Raw genomic sequence first — 17,365 nt, 5'->3', positions numbered from 1 at the left:
TACCTATCCATAGGCTCCATGGAGCTTCTAGAAAACTGAGCAATATTCCTCCAATCTTAATCCTTTTTGACACCTCGAAATTCAAATGATAAAAAGTCCATAATCCTTCACTCTTCCAACATTTTCATTTTCTGCAAATACCCTTGGTGAACTCTTAGATTTAAAATTTATCCATCTCACTCGCCCAAGGAAAAAAAGAGCATCCCATTGTATAATTAGAACTAGGAGTGACAAATTGTGTTCACACATAAGTTTGAATCATGTTGAAATATGAGTACAAGACTATATAGATTAATTGTAACCCAACCCATTTAATTAAATGATTAGACCCTTCAACTCAAACTCACTAATTTCGTTTTAGGTTTGTATCAAATTCACAAATTATGTAAAAAATTATCAATCCTAATTGGTATAATAGATGCAAGTTGGTATCAATATTGTTGTCCAGAAGTCAAGAAAACCGTGAAATAGTCCAGAGTTGGCTTGAGCAGCAATCATTTACCCTTCAATTTATTGTTACAGTGATAGCCCCAGCCGAAACCCCCAATTTCCAACAGCTGAGGAAAAATTAAATATCCATAAAGATGCAGTTTTCTGGTTCACGAATTCAACTTTGGTCACAATTAGAAACATCAAATTTAGCTTCTATCAGAGCCAATCTCACGGTTACAGCATATAACTGGTGTGGTGGATCAAGCACATAAATGTAATATAGGCAGAATTGTCTCAATTGAGTAATCAAACACAAGTTACACAACAAACAATACCAAAAGAATTTGAAGGGCATGTGTGTAGCACACAGAATGATGATTCCTTTAATAATAGGAATGACTATTACGGGGAATTTACAAGGTTAGAATGAAATGATCATTCTTATTCTTTCATTACCCTCTCATTGGTATTGAATCAAAAAATTTAATATACTCTCGATTTATAATTTTTTAAAATAAAACATCTTAAACTTATATGGGTAACTGGCCACCCTAACAGAACATGATCGCACCGCCTTCGATGAGCATTCAAGGAATGATGTGCAACCAAACAAAAGAACGTGTATTCCACAAGAATAACCATTCCATTATAATGGTCTATTATCCATATGGAACGTGCCCTAAGAATCCAATATGGATTATCTTATCCATAGAAACTATGACCATGAGGACAAACACCAAACAGCAAAGTCTCTACCCGATTAAACATTATATCAGCAACGAAATGATCCCAAAATCATCAATCTAAACTAAAAAAGTATCCTAATTTTGTGATCTCCAACAAGAGAAAGACCAGAACCACAATGAGCACAAAAACCCACCATCGAAACTAAATCCACAACATCAAAGAAGCACACCAGAGGTAAACTAACATATATCTCTGCAGCAGCACAGATGACGAGTATAAAATTCCCCAAACAGGAGAATTAACAAATACAACAGACACAAAGTCAACTAGAAATCATTCATTTCACTTGTAGAAATTTAAGAGCAAATTTGTTTGGGATGATGGATATCACTTGGCAAGCTGGGCCTGGTTCTCCTGCTGCTGCTGATAGTTCAGAGGCCTCCTGAAGAGCATGATGTGTGGCTCGGGGCGATGAATCGCATAGTGGACCCACCCACGGCTCTGCTGAACCCCGATCGCACGCCATTCATTCTGAATCAAAATCATCGCTTAAACTATTCAGAAATCCAATCCATGTATACCAAGACGCAAAGAATAGGTTCACTAAATTTCAAAAAAAAGGTGAAAAATATCAGAAACCCTAATTGCATACTTCAGAGAGGAGCCGATTCTTGGGAAGCTGTTTCGCCACTTCAGGAGGGAGCACCACATGGCTGAAAGGACAACCAGAGACAAAAAAAAAATTCACCATATTGAACAAACGAAAGGGGAAAAAGAAAATCTGTGAAAAAGAAAATGGTTACCGGTACTCGTAGGTGTCGTCGAAGTACTTGTCGGAGTATTGGATCTGACCCATCTCTCTCTCGCTGCGTTATCCTTCGCAACTCGATTTGACTCAAAAGACGCCAATTCAATGATAGGGTAAATGGAATTATTTCACGCAGAGAGTATTTGACAAGTGCACCGAGAAGGCGAGAACGGCACAATAGGGGAACTTTTCTCGGGGGGGGCAGAATGTAAATTTGCTTCCTAAAGGAGGATGTTTGACGGAGATTCTGTGCCTTTTTGTAAATTTCAAAATTTTGAATTTTCCCCGCTTTTCAAGTTTGATGATGGGTCTAGGACTCTAGATAGTAGATACCGTTACTTATAAGAAAAGAATTTGGTTGCGCAACGGCTATATAATCAGAATACATTTGAAAATTTTGCAGTGATTAAATATATGATACTGCCCCTTTTCTTTTGCACCGACCAAAAAGTTTCAGCAATATTTTCTCATATTTTGCATGAAAGGGCATTTATGTAATTTTGGTCGCCAAGGATCGGGTGTAAAAATAATTTTTTCAACGTTCCAAATTCAATCCGGTCGCTTTTACTAACACTCACCTATGAAATGTACTACTTTCTACTTTCAATTATGGGATTCCATTCCGAAAACAAGCATGGCAAGACTACTACTATTGAGCACATCCTTCCAAGTTTACATATATTTTATATTTCAAAATTTTGGAAAGTTGTTCCAAAAACCTGCTCTAATTTTCTACAGTAGATCTCTCTTCTCTCATATCTGTGCTACAAAAAGAATATATCAACTCGTAGGATGGGTATAATGTCTACTTTCTGTACACCAAAATCGCAAACACCCTATACATTTTGAATAAAAAGGCTCTGCCAAAATAGTGCGCCTTCTCCAGTTCACAAAATTCTCCAGCTACTTCCAAGTTCCAACACCTAAGCACCAACAATTCAACATGCAGGCACTAACTTCTGCAGCACTGAGGTTCCTTGGAAAATCACCATATGGTAATGTTTCTTGAACTCATTAAGCTGCAACATAAAAAGGCGCACACGTCAAGCTTTAAGTTGTTTGTGCTCCCAAACAGAATATGTGAACAAACGCAAACACGCACCTCATCTAGGGTTAATTTGTTAAAACCAAATTTATTTGTCCATATTGACTCTGCTTCATCAGCGGCAGGTAGCACAAGGTTTCTCACATTCAAAGAGTTAAGGAGCCTCTCAATGCAAGAAAACAAAGACTGGAAGTAACCCTACAATAACAACATCATCAACTTAGAATAGGTGCCACCATCCCAAAAGTAAAAATCCCAGTAGATTAAAATTACCTGTCCTTGATAATCAGTATCTGTTGCTACTAGAGGAAGCTCTGCCACTTCCTTCCCAAATATACGAAACATTCCAGCTGACACCACTGATTCACTGCATTATAAGGAACAATTATCAGAATAATAAATTTATTCTACAACATTGGTAAAACACAGAGAGCCATAAGTCTTACTTGACAGTTAGTACTGCACAATAAACCCCACCAAAGTCTTGGCCCCGGATATTCCTTCTGCAAAAACATTTAAAATAAAATTCAACAAGGTGCTAAATAATTATAACACAAGGAAAGCAAGCAGGGTTGTAGAATATGTGTGTGTGTGTGTGTGTGTGTGACAGAGAGAATTGCTCACCCATAAAGCATTGATGGAATAAAGTCGCGGCCTGAAGCGGAATCAACTATAGGATCAAAACGTTCCTAGAGCACAAAAATGAATAGAAAACCAAACGAGTATTTTAATTAATGACATCTCCTTCAAGATAAAGATATCAGACAATTAAAAGCACGTAAGGCATAACCAATGCGTCAATGCTATGTGAGAATATGCATATGTTGTACCCAAAAAATAAATGATGTAACAAGTTATCTCATTGTCAAAACTGACTTCATATCATTTGACCTTCCAGGTGCTCACTATAATGGAAAATCATAATTTTTTTTCACATGTAATGGAAAACCACAAGTATAGCAATGGATAATCACTCCACTCACATGGAAAATGGCAACAGCCTTTGAAAGCAACTGTCTAGTTTCATAAGAAGAGGCCAATTTCCAATTAAGAACCCTCCATCTTATATCAACTTTACCCTCACTGTCTGACACTTTTTCTTCATGCTTCTTTCTTACAACATTCAGAAGTGGCTCCGGAAGCTTCTGCTCTCCACGAACTACCAAATTCTCCAAAGCAGAATGAATTCTGTTGCAATCTGTGCAACAAAACCACTTCCCTTTTGGCAATTCCTGGTGAATAAATCTTGTCAACATTTGCAGATCAAATAAACAGCAAAGATACTCTGGTTGCAATAGAACTGCAAAATATAACCCAAAATAATTCTCACCTTAAGGTCTTCCATATTGTGATCCTTCAAACAGCCAACATGATATTCCTTTTCACACTGAAGGAACAGTGCACACAATTAGGTATGTAAATAAACAAACTAGAAATGCAAAGCATTTCAAAATTAAGATTTGACAACATGATCTGAATATAAACTACCTGGTCACAGAAAATAACCGTGCGAGGACCAAAACTTTTGCTGAAATCATGGCCTCTGCAAGCATAAAGAGCAACAACGATTAAAAAATGTTAAGCTGACCTTGTAAATTTAAAATTAGTACAACAAAAAATAAACACCAATGAACACCATATATATAAAGTCAAAAAAAAATCCTGATGCACAGCAGCAAGCAAATAAGGCCCCAGTTACATCACACACTAGTCCATCAGCAATACATGCGACAAGGAGTAATCGCTGAAAGGGCCTTAAGGTTCAATTCCGGACGAGATGACATAATATCATCAGGTATAGCTACAATTTGGTCTTAGATGCAGAGCTAATTTTTTTTGGATTCATACACAAAAAAATTTATGGCCAGAAGAAAATAATGAAGCATCTAATATATAGAAACTTTGATGGCAAGAATAGTGACTATAGAACCTGCACAATGCACATCCGCCAAAGTCAACCTCTGGAGTCTTGACAATACGAATGCATCGCTTGGTTATCTGTTCTATAGGATCAACTCCAGCAACCCTTCCAGCTGCTACAGCATTAGCGTTACGCTCCACGGATTTTTCTTTTTGGAACACATTCTGGCAATATCTACAGTACCAAGTACCAGTGGGAATATTTGGTAAAGGAACACACTCTGCAATTGGCCAAAATAACTAACATCATGAATGGAAAAATCAAGCAGATTGAAGGAAGCTGTACGACAAAATTAACCAAATTTCTTTTGTTTAAAAAAAAAGGAAAACAAAGAAATTCACAATACATTTATTTGCAATTAAAAACACGATATACACATAAAGACAACAATTTTGCATGTATATATAGGCAACAGGAACAAGGAAACAGGGGGAGGGGGGGGGGGGGGTGGGAATAGCAGTGCATAAGGCAGTAAGTTAATAATTTATTTTTGATAGGTAGGTAGTAAGTTATTAATTGTTTTTTGATAGGTCGGCAGTAAGTTAATCATTTTTTTAAAAAAAATTTCCCAGTGCATCCCACATATCAAAGAGTTGGAAGTTAATGAACCTACCTTAGTTGTTTATCACATCTTAGTATAAGAACATACACCAAATGTGTGAAATGTTTCTCCTGCTTTCTTAGATACAATATATAGTTAATACATGAAAACTACAAGGTAGTATAAACCAAATGTGATTGGAGCTGTGTCTCTCCAACTATTTCCCCTACTCAATGACTTTAGGAACTGAATGAGAAGCCCAAAGATACAGTAAGAGTGGAAGAGACACGAGAAGAGCAAAAAAGTGGACAAAAATAATACTGGGGGGGGATTGTTATTCTCCTTTTATACCCTTTATGCTCCTATAGAGTTGCTTGCAATAAATCCTTTCTCAAAAAAAAAAAAATGCAGAATTATGTTAAGCTGTCTTAATTAACAGAATCTGCCATTGATTGTGAATAGTGCACCTAGCGATGGCTAAGGACATCTAAGTTTATCTTTCCAATCTTGCAATCTCTTGACATTCAAAAAAATACCAGTAGCTAATCTGCTTTTTTTCATTGCAATATCTCTTATAATGTAACTTTTATCTTCTTTTTTTGGCTCAATAAACAACGTCTCTTCTTACAATTTTCCATGAAATAACCCTGAGTTTCAGAAAATAATTGCAAAAAAAATGTCTGAGTAATTGGACCTTCACAACCAGGAAAAAAAAGAAGGTTTCAAGAACAGAACTTATTCAAGAAAAACAAAAACACACCTATGTGAAAAGCCCGTGGACATCCATCACAGCACAAAAGATCCCCTCCATCTTGACAGATGGAGCAGAGGTCATCATTTTCATTGGTAGACAATTTACGACCTTTGGACAAGGATATAGACAACTCATGGAGAGACACTCCATTAGACGTGTAAATGTGTAGGTAACTGCAAAACAAAACAACCCCAATTTAAATGAAGAAAGAAACAAAAGAGGAAAGCTAATACAACTTATTTCTTGTTAAGTTCCAAAAATCCTCCCGAGAGTTTGGGTGGACCTGGCCCACAGAGGTCTTGCTAACTGAATCATGCCATTTAGAAAAAAAATAAAAAACAATTGATTTTGGACATCAATTGCAGGAACACTGTGAAGCCAATACCACATAATTTGACCCCAACCACCCAAATGTTTTGAAACACTTACGGCTTGCGACGTGATGCCCAACCAGCATGAGCTTCAAACTGTGAGGGGCTAACCTGCTCGGTAAATGTAAATGAAATCAATAGCTAACAGGATATTCAAACAGAACATTAATTCCAGCAGAAGTAAATGTACCTCAGAGTCACAGCAAGTACAAAAGATTCCAAATCCCTTTTTGTAACCGACTAACAATTTCTGCACACAACAAATCACTACTCAGAAAAGACAACCAATTAATTAAACAAAACAATTGGTTTAGTCATTTTTATTGCTATAACCTGTCCACGAGAATAATATGCTACTTCGGTCCCATCTGGCAACACATCTTCCTCAAAAACTAACTTATGCAAGCGTAGATCTCTATAAAAGAATGTGGGAGAAAGTTGAAAGTTAGAGGTGTGATCAGAATCATTATGAAACAGCAAAAGACTCAATATGACATTGAAAAGAATAATATATTATTAGAAAAACACTTACTTTCTTGTCAATCTTCCTTGACTCTTACTTCGAGATGAGCTACACTTTAAAACACTCTCAGATGACTTTGGAACCAAGACTGGCTTTGGTGATCTAAAATAATCCAAATAAAACCAAAATTTTAGTATCCTTGATTTTTTTTTAAAAAAGTTGGGGAAATAAAATCTCTCTTTTTTTACCATAAATAAAGGATATTATATAAAAGAATACCCAAAAAATAAAGTAACAGTAGGTGTACAAAAATTCCACCTAAATTTACAATTTAAAATTCAAAGGGCAAGAAAATCTGGAAACGAAAAAGCATTAGAGCTGCCTAGAACGGTCATCCAATCATACAAAGATTGTAAAGACATAGACTTTTAGGGTGTTCTGATTGAGCACAATACCATTGAAAGTCTTGAGTGCCAAATGACCCGCACAGGAAAAAAGTGGAGCCACACTCCACGCTCTAAACATTTTATTTTGCAGAAAAAAACAAATCACACGTCACACCCTACACATTCATGTATTTAGATATTTGCTATGTTTTCCTTGGTAGTCTGTGTACTTGTGAACGCACTGCAAACAACAACTTTTTGCATGAAGCAAACATATGTATGTAAAATGAGAAAAACTGAATAAATTTCATTTTTGTTCCACTCATGACAGCACATACAACTGTAAATTTACATAATAGAAACCTGTTACAGAATTATAGGTAAGATCACAACAATCTTCATGCCCCATAACTACTAGTACGACAATAGTATTATGTACCAAAGGCAAGTGCCACAATTTCATGCGAAAAATACCAACATGAACACAACCGCTTGCACGTTTAATCAAGCAAAGTGCATTCAATTCTGTTTTAAGTCAATACTATAACCAAATTTGTTGAACCACAATGAAGGTAAAGTTCAAAATAATATACTCTCACTAGGACTTGCAAGAGGACAACAAAACCTTACCAAAAAGCAACCTAGTAGTCCCATGCTTGCCTTCAAAGCACTGCCCAACATAATGAAGGCTAGTTGTGTTTCTTTCTTCTTCTTTTTTTTCTTTTTTTCTTTTTTTTTTTTTGTAGGAAAGAATCTAGTTGTGTTTCTCTTGTGTCCTCCCCACCTACTAGGGTTCATCGTCTTCTTTTTCAATGGTTGTTAAAGGAAAGTACATAATTAGCCTGGTAATTTGAGAAATAAGTTGTTCAAGGTCGGGTCTTTCTTTAGCTCTCTGGCTTGCTCTGTGGGGAGTCACTTTCCTTGGAAGAGTGTGTGGCGGACTCAAGCTCCTTTGCTGGCAGCTTACTTTGAGTGGTTGGCGGTTCTAGATAAGATCCTTACAATGGACAACCTCAAGAAGAGGCGTGTTATTTTGATTGATAGATGTTGCATGTGCAAGCGAAACGGGGAATCGGTGGATAATCTTCTTCTTCACTACGACGTGGCTTACACTAATTGGAGTGCTCTCTTTACTCGTTTTGGTTTGTCTTGGGTTTTGCCTAGGAGAGCCATTGACTTGTTTGTTTGTTGCTGCGATTTGGAAGATGGTGCCAACATGCCTTCTTTGGTGTGTTTGAAATAAAAGAAATAATAAGTATTTCGAAGATTTGGAGAGGTTCTTGGAGGATATTTTAACTTCTTTTTTTCATACTTTTTTTTTTTATAAGTAAAATTTTATAGAAATAAAAGCGCAAGGCACCCCTACGTACACAGGAGAGCCAAAGCTGACCCGAAAATACCCGAACAAAAACCTAACAAAAAGCCCCCAAGACAAAACCTAGAAACCAAAATAACACCCAAAAGACAACCCACAAAAGAACCCAAACAACGCACCCAAAAAAACCAAGAAAAACCGAAAGAGCACCAGTGAACAACCCACAAGAACCCCCAAGGCATACAACCCTACAACCTAATGGCCTTGTCTATTTTTCATACTTTGTATCTTTGGACGATGGCTTTTGTGTCCCCTTTGTCGCTTAGTTTTCGCGATTTTCTTGTTGGACTTCGGCTTATGTACATCTTTTGTTTATTTCTTTTTCTGACTTTCTCACTCGCTTTTCTATTTCTAGTTAGGTGTTTTCCTTGTATATTTCCAGTGTACCAAGGGGCGCCTTACGCTTTTCTAATAAAATTGATCTCTTACCTATCAAAAAAAAAAGATTTTCTTGTTCGTTTTTCGCTTTCTAGTTAGGTGCTTTCTCTTGTATACTTCTAGAGTACTTAGAGGTGCCTTACGCTTTTAATAAGAGCAGTTTATTACTTATCAAAAAAAAATTGAGAAATAAGCAATTCATGCACCTTGCCTCAGTATTATTAACTATGGCAAACCCCAAATCATGCAAATTTAACCGAGCCTTAGACATACCGAAATCCATTTGAACTTAACGCCTATCTCATCACCACTCTACACCTAAACCACTTGTGCCAAGGCTCAGGGCAGAACCTATACTTGTAATTTCAAAATGCAGCCACAACTCCATAATGGCCCTAAGGATAATGTTTGAACTCAATCCTTCCTATGTATATGTATCTGCTAATTGGTAAACCAGTAGGCTTCATTTCATACATTTTTCTACTGATGGTATAATACATGTAATTAGTAAATAGTATGTTAATTTAATATGTGATAAAATGTTCCACACTATGATCACAACGAACTCTATAGTTCAAGATAACTAACCGGTTTAGGCTATGTTACAAACAAAATCTACCTAGCATGCCAGAAAGGTCACTCAGGTGACATAAAACATATAACCACGACAGCAGGAAATAAACTCTAACAACGTGTACCTATCACGAGCTACAGCAGTTTGAGCAGGGCTAGCTTGAGACTCTCTCAACTCCACGCATGATTTACATAGCAGCATTGAATTCCCATTGTCAGCTTCAGGACGGCGTGCTGTAATGCATTAAACAGCCAAAATGTCACATTTCCTTTGCATATATACATGCAGATAAACATTATAACATATAAAAATTATGTAAAAGAAACCTCGGCATTTCAGACAGATGGTAGACTTCCTTAGAGTGGAACAACCGATGGCATTTCGGACAAACTCTTCCCGCGAGTCCAACGAAGCCTTTACACACGCATTCATGACATCACGGAGAGTGCTCCCATTCTCCAGGAAAACATACTCAGGTGGACGTTTATTTGCACTGCCCGCATGCAACTCAAACAATGAAGGGGTAACAACCTACATTCAACATAAAAATAAACACAGAAAAAATTACTCATAGAACAATGATAACGGGTCATCTGAAATAAGAAGATCCAATACCCACTTCAACTCCTTTGCATTTGCCGCAAAAGCACAATATCCCAGAACCTTTAATCACACCTTGCAGCCCGGTCTCTCCAGGGACTCTAGCCTACAATACACAGACACATAATGAATTTACCTCATACACATTGCCATTGACAGTACTATCAACTAACAAGCAATATCAAAAGTAATACCTTGGCACCCCGGACGTACTTCACTGGCATTCCCTCGAGAATGCCCGTCTCAAGCAAATCTTTCAACTTGTGCGGAAACTTCTTATAATTCAACATTTTCACTGTCTCAACCGGCATAGTAACAACCGATGGGCTACGCACTCCGGTATCAATATCAATATCGGCACCCACCTTCTTATTACTTTCTTCCACCGCACATTTTTCCTCCACTCTCGGCTTCAACACCGATACCTTCTTATTACTCTCTTCCACCGCACATTTTTCCTCCACCCTCAGCTTCAACACCGACCGCGTAAACCGCCTGGGAGGCCTCTCCACCACTCTATCTCCGGCCTTACCATCGTCATTGACCGAATTACCTTCATTCCTCTCATCTTTCACCAAATTCTCATTTGTTTTAACCATTCCCGGCTTGCTCCTCTTCTCTTGATCCTCATTCCGCTCGCTTTCGTGGGTTAACGCGACTGCAGCCGAATCCTCCTTTGATTCCTCTTCTTCCTTCAACACATTCCCCGTCATTTCTACCACTCCGCTCCTCAATTCCTCGTCCAAAACTGGCAACGACGCGTCGTCCTTGGACACCCTCTTGCAGACCAATTCGGATTCACCGGCCAGGCTCTTCGGCTCGTCGTCGCTCACGAGGTCCACCACGTCGCTCTTGGCCTCCTCTTCGCTCATCGCATCCTCCGAATCCTTGGCCTTCTTCTGGACCGATACGGCATAGTTGTTGGCCTTCTTCTGGACCGGTACGACATCGTTGTTGGCCTTCTTCTGGACCGGTACGGCATCGTTGTTGGCCTCCTTCGCATCTGAGCGCTTGAATCTCTTCCTGGAATAGGTCGCCAGTACCTCATTCCGGTTCTTCTTGGACCGTGTCCGACCCAGAGACCCGCAGATCTCGGATTGGGCCTTCAGGGCGAAGGCGAACTCGCGCTTGTGACCCGCCCGCACCCGAGACAACAACACGAACTCCTCAGAATCCGTACCATTCGCCATGGACCAGCACGAATCGATTCAAACCGTGGCAATTTCTGATTCGCTGAGCTTGAAATTCGAATTCAATAACGTAAAAAAGGAAAAGAAAGGTCGAATCCTGCTGTGGAAAAGCTTAAATTAGAGAGCAAACATGGAGGTATTGTGGTTTTGCGTGAGAGATAGGAAAACGGAAAACCTATTAGGGTTCCGAGAAAGAAAACGAACAAATTGGTTGAGGAGAGAATAGGAAAAGACGGTACAGGTCAGTTTCTTTAACGAGAAGAAGACTCGGGAGTCGGGAGAGAGCATGACGCTTTTTCGTTTTATTTTTTGTTATTTTTTGTCTTCAAAACAAAAGGGCTTATTTCGCAATATATTTTACGACAGTTTTTTTATTAAAAAAAAAAAAAAAAAAAAAAAAAAAAAAAAGCTCTTTGAACTAATTTTAAAATAGTTTTTGAATTTTCAAGTTTGTTAACATGACCCTTCAAATTATCATAGTGTGAAAAAAAAAATGTCACTATTTTTAGTATATTCGTATAATACTCTCTCTTAAAAATTAAAATAAAAAATAATAATAACTATTTTTTAAACAAACAAATAAAGAAATTTTAAAAAAAATATATTAATATAAAACTAAAAAAGGTTAAAGAAATTAAAAATTAAAAATTAAAAATTAAAAATTAAAAAAAAAATTAATTAGAAATTAAAAAATTAAAAAAAATTAAAAAACTTTTATGAAAAAATTTATCTACAATGACTAAATTATTAATTTTTGCCTACCCTAAAAACTTTTGACTTATTTTTTATTTCACAATGAGCGATTTAAAATTCAAGTCAACCACATAGATTGATTATGCATTTATTTATTTATTTTAATTTTTTTTTTAAAGAGAATATGAGTATTATAAGAATATAATAAAAAAAATGGCATTTTTTACACATATTAGTAGTTTGATAGATCATTTTAAAGCACTTTAAAATTTAGATGACTATTTTAAAATCCGGATGCTAGTTTTGGTGATTTTTTAAAATTTTTTCTTTTTTTATTTTTTTTTAAAAATAAAAATATTAACAAATAATTAAAAACATAAAATACTCCTTTTTTTCATTTAAAACAAACACCTTTTAGGATTAGGCCAATAAAAAATAAAAACATTAATAAATAATTTAAAACACAAAATAGTCTAAAACTTAAAAAAGATAAGAATCATCTCCATTTTATTATTGAATTTAAAATTAATATATTTAATTGTGTATGATTTTATATTTTTTAAAATATATGATAATAATGAGTTTATACATACTTCAAAATATCAACTTTAACTCTTAACCGTAAAAAGGATAAAAAAAAATAATAAAAAATAAAAAATAAAAAAAATTCCTCTCAAACACTTCAAATTAAGTACTCCAATTAAAAACCATTAACGAAAAGAACATTGCAATTACTGTAGCCATGAACAATTACATTTTTTGTCATTTTCACGTGGAGGTTTGGACTTTTAGTTTATTACCGTTGCAACCCTCATTTATTCCTCCTAATTTCAAAGGGTTTGGGACAATCATAAACCATCACTAAAGCAAAGTCGTAAATGAAGTTAGGTACATCAATCATTCAATCATAATAATACGTTCGCTTTCCATAAATGACTTGCTGTATAATCGTAAATTTGTAATGCCCCGGCCGTTGGGGGCAGATTAGTTAATTAACTGGATTTAAAGGTATAAACAATTAAAAAAATACCTCTAACATAGATAATCTAAGGTAAAAAATATAAAAAAGCTCATTAACTAACAATCGAATTTAAAATAGTCCCTAAATTTTTAAATATGCTAAAATAACGCATAAAACTATCAAATTGTGCCAAAAATACAACTTTTTTATTATATTCATATAATATCTTTGCTATGTGTCATATATTTTATTAAAAAAAAAATTAAGGAAATATTAATAATATTAAAAAATAAACAAAAACACAAAAAATAAAAAATCTGAAGGGGTTGCTCAAGGGCCAATGGGGTGGATGGCCACCCCCATTTTGGCCAATGGGGGTGGTTGAACTACCCCCACGGCTAATATAGGCCCTTGAGGTTGTTCGGCCACCCTTAAATGGCAAAATATGGGTGGCCAAAACCACCCCTGTGCCACGATCGTTTGGGCATGGGGTGATTGAAACCACCCCCTACGGGCAATCTAGGTGTAGACGAACAAACCCCATGGGTGTGGTTCGACTAACCCCAATAGGCCAAAAGAAATAAAATAAAATAAAATAAAAATTTGGGTTTTGCCCCATGGGGGCAGCCAAAATCAACGCGCTTTAAAGCCGTGATGGCCATAAACTTATCAAAACTCTTTAGTTAAGCGTGCTTCAACGAGAGTAATACCAGGATGGGTGACCTCATACGAAGTCTGGTTCGGGAGAGTCAAAAGCAGACAATATTGTGTCATTTGGAGTGGATCATTACAAATAGTATTAGAGTCATTGTCCAGCATGAGATAGAAGGAGCGTGCACAAACCTATTAAGGTCGCTAGTATGCACTCGCTGGGACGCCAAGAATTGGGTGATCCCGTGAGGATCACCAGCATGGACGATAGGTCCCAAAATAAAATGATTGTGACGTCCCACGTCGCATGGGAACAGGGATATGCTTAAATGTATAAACGCATCATTCTTGACACAACGCGTTTTAAAGTCGTGATAACCATTAACCTATTAGAACTTCACGGTTAAGCGTGCTTCTTCGATATCAGTACCAGTATAGGTGACCTCTTGGGCAGTCTTGTTCGGTTGAGCCAAAAGCGGACAATATTGTGTCGTTGGGGTGGGTCGTTACAAATGGAATCAAAGTTATTGTCCAGCCTGAGATGGAAGGAGCGTGCACTAGCTTATGAAGGTCGTTAGCGGGCACTCACTGGGACCCCAAAAATGAGGTAATCCCATGAGGGTCGCCAGCGGGGACGCTTGATCCTAAAAGGGGGTGATTGTGACATCCCACATCGCCTGGATATGAGAATGGTTATGTGCTTATATGTATATTCCCACCCTTCTTGACACAATGCGCTTTAAAACAATGATGGCCATGAATCTATCAGAACTCTACAGTTAAACATGCTTTTGTGAGAGTAGTACCAAGATGGGTGACCTCCTGAGAAGTCTGGCTCGAAAGAGCCAAAAGCGGACAATATTGTGTTGTTGGGCTAGGTTGTTACAAATGTGACGTCCCACATCGTCTGGGTATGGGAATTGGGATGTGCTTATATGTATATCCGTACCCTTCTTGACACAACTCGTTTTAAAAATGTAATGGTCATGATCATATCAGAATTCTGTAGTTAAGCATACTTCTGCGAGAGTAGCACCAAGATAGGTGACCTCTTGAGAAGTCTGGTTTGGGGGAGCCAAAAGCGAACAATATTGTGTCGTTGGAGGTGTGTCGTTTGAAATGGTATCAGAGCTAGTGCCAAACCTGAGATGGAAGGAGCATGCCCAAGCCCATGAACGTCGCCAGTAGGCACTCGCTGGGACGCCAAAAATGGGATAATCTCATGAGAGTCGCCAGTAATGACGATGGGTCCCAAGAGAGGGTGATTGTGACATCCTATATCGTCTGTGTATGAGAATGGGTATGTGCTTATATGTATATTAGCACCCTTCTTGATATAGCGCGTTTTAAAGCCATGATGGTCATGACCCTACTAGAACTTCACAATTAAGCGTACTTCTATGAGAGTAGTACTGGATGAGAGACCTATTGGGAAGTCTGGTTCCAAGGAGTCAAAAGCGAAAAATATTGCATCGTTGGGGGTGGGTCGTTACATAGTTTGTAAAACCATTTACAGGTGAAAATAATCACGTAAGTACATGACTTAGTAAGTAAATTGCCAACAAAACCTCACGAGACTATAACTCGTCCACTAGGATTAGTTATGGAATATTGTTTAATTATTAATCTTAAGCTTAAATGATATATTAATGCAAGAGTTTGTGCTTTTGTAGGAATTATAAAAAGAGATAATAAAGCAAAAGGAGACCAAGAAGACTTGTTCAGATAAAGTAGAAGAAGATTGTGAAAATGAAGTTGAGTAAAAGACAAAAGTATTAAAGAAAAGAAGTAGAGTCAAAGACAAATGAAGTCTACACAAGAAATGAGAACAAAAGGCCAAAATTGAATTGAAGTATGTATTTTAGAGTCCTAGTCTCCTAGATGCATGAAGACTCCAACATGCATGAATTGTGCAAATGAAAAGATGAGGATAATGGTTGCTCCACACTTGCACGAGAATCACATCTCTTTAGCTGTTGGACACACAAAAGTTGAAGAGAACATCTCTATAAATAGGAGACGTTGTGGAGAAGGTTGGAGAGCCGAAAATTGCAAAAAAAGATAAGAAGACGTTCAGCTCCAGATCGAATAAGACAGCGGTGACGGTTCAAGATTTGTTTTTTATTTTCTTCTTAGTTATTTTATTTTGTTAGCATGATGTTTATGATTTTAACAATAAAATTTATTTACATAATCATGTCTAGCTAAATCTCTAATTGAGGTTAGGGGTGAAACTTTTAATAAGATTGTAGTATTTATTTCTCAACTTTTTTATGGTTTTTAATTTATGATATTTTTAATTGACTGCATGATTTATTATTAGAAAAAGGTTTTTGTTCTGCAAAATTCATTGATTCATTATTAACTACGGGTACAGTGAATGCTTTGAATTCCCTGCAAATCAAATAACCAATTTCGCGTAATAAAATCAATCAATTTTAAAATTAATATTTTGATGATATTTTCTTTTAGTATTCACTGATCTATTTTTCAATTATCACATGAGTTGCGAAATAAATATTATAATTTTGTTAAAAGTAAAACCCCAATGCCTTAGCGATTTCTTTTAATTGTTATTTCCGTTATATATTATATTTGCGTCATTCAATTAAATCATCTATGATAGATTTTTCTTAATTTTATTTTTTTGGACTTCCAAGAATTACTACTTTTTGACAACTTGCATTTGAGTTCGCACACTTAAGTTGTCAACATACGTAGTTCCTTCAAGTCAAATCATAGCACTGCATGGTGCTTTAGCCTCAACATGCTAGAATTAATAGTTATGATGCTTTGATATAATTTACTTTTGGCATGGTGGACAACAAGCAAGGCCTGGTGAAGTCCCTTAGCTCATATCATTATCTGCTCAACAACAACATCTACAAGCATTTATGAATCAAGTGAATGCTTATTTGTCCTATAAAAGGTTTTCAACAGTTTGACTTAAATTAATTGTTGAAGTTCATGAAACACAACTGTACACGTTTCTTACAACAGACTAAAGCTAAACCATAAAAGTATAAAATAAATCCATATTAAAATCAACAATTTTAATATGGACCAATTTGAAGGAGTGAGAATGACGAAAATATGAAGGAAATAAGAGAAAGTAGGGAGGGCGGTGTAAAAGAAGAGAAAGTGGGGAGCAGTGCGATGAAAAGCGAAGAAAATTAAACCTAGAGGCTAGAATTAGGTTTTAATTATATATATTAAAAAGTTGGTTACCGGTTACCTGGTTATTAACTGGATTTATAAATCCCTATAACTGGTAACCAAAATCGCAACCGAATAATCCCTATGCGATTATCCGGTTATCTGGTTGCGGTAATACGATTATCCGATTTCGGTTGTTGTCGGTTATTAGCGGTTAATAATCACCCCGCTTGTACACCCATAGACCTGTGCCATAAATATTTGTAACAATAGAATGAGATACATCATTAATATTTTTATTTTCTTCAAAATTTTCCTTAACTTCCTCATCAATAATTGTTATATTGCATATTTGAACTTCATTATCATTATTTTCAAT

General features: G+C 36.5%; 2 protein-coding genes across 2 annotated transcripts; both read right to left on the bottom strand.

Moving 5' to 3' along the window:
• Positions 1–1,334: 1,334 nt before the first annotated feature.
• Positions 1,335–2,233, bottom strand: LOC133877785 (cyclin-dependent kinases regulatory subunit 1). The gene is made up of 3 exons (XM_062316198.1): positions 1,923–2,233; positions 1,772–1,832; positions 1,335–1,650 (listed from the first exon to the last, which is right to left on the bottom strand). Exons 1-3 carry the CDS (start codon positions 1,973–1,975, stop codon positions 1,507–1,509), a joined length of 258 nt encoding a protein of 85 aa, XP_062172182.1. The 5' UTR covers positions 1,976–2,233; the 3' UTR covers positions 1,335–1,506.
• A 314-nt stretch (positions 2,234–2,547) lies between these two features.
• Positions 2,548–11,832, bottom strand: LOC133877724 (uncharacterized). The gene is made up of 18 exons (XM_062316106.1): positions 10,530–11,832; positions 10,355–10,441; positions 10,062–10,266; positions 9,860–9,968; positions 7,092–7,184; positions 6,893–6,974; positions 6,750–6,809; positions 6,618–6,670; positions 6,195–6,361; positions 4,903–5,113; positions 4,461–4,515; positions 4,303–4,359; positions 3,956–4,204; positions 3,597–3,661; positions 3,419–3,475; positions 3,246–3,339; positions 3,030–3,170; positions 2,548–2,946 (listed from the first exon to the last, which is right to left on the bottom strand). Exons 1-18 carry the CDS (start codon positions 11,523–11,525, stop codon positions 2,866–2,868), a joined length of 2,862 nt encoding a protein of 953 aa, XP_062172090.1. The 5' UTR covers positions 11,526–11,832; the 3' UTR covers positions 2,548–2,865.
• Positions 11,833–17,365: the final 5,533 nt, after the last annotated feature.

Source organism: Alnus glutinosa, chromosome 9 (assembly GCF_958979055.1).
Source record: "Alnus glutinosa chromosome 9, dhAlnGlut1.1, whole genome shotgun sequence".
Lineage (NCBI taxonomy): Eukaryota > Viridiplantae > Streptophyta > Magnoliopsida > Fagales > Betulaceae > Alnus > Alnus glutinosa.
This window is presented reverse-complemented; position numbering and strand designations above follow the sequence as displayed.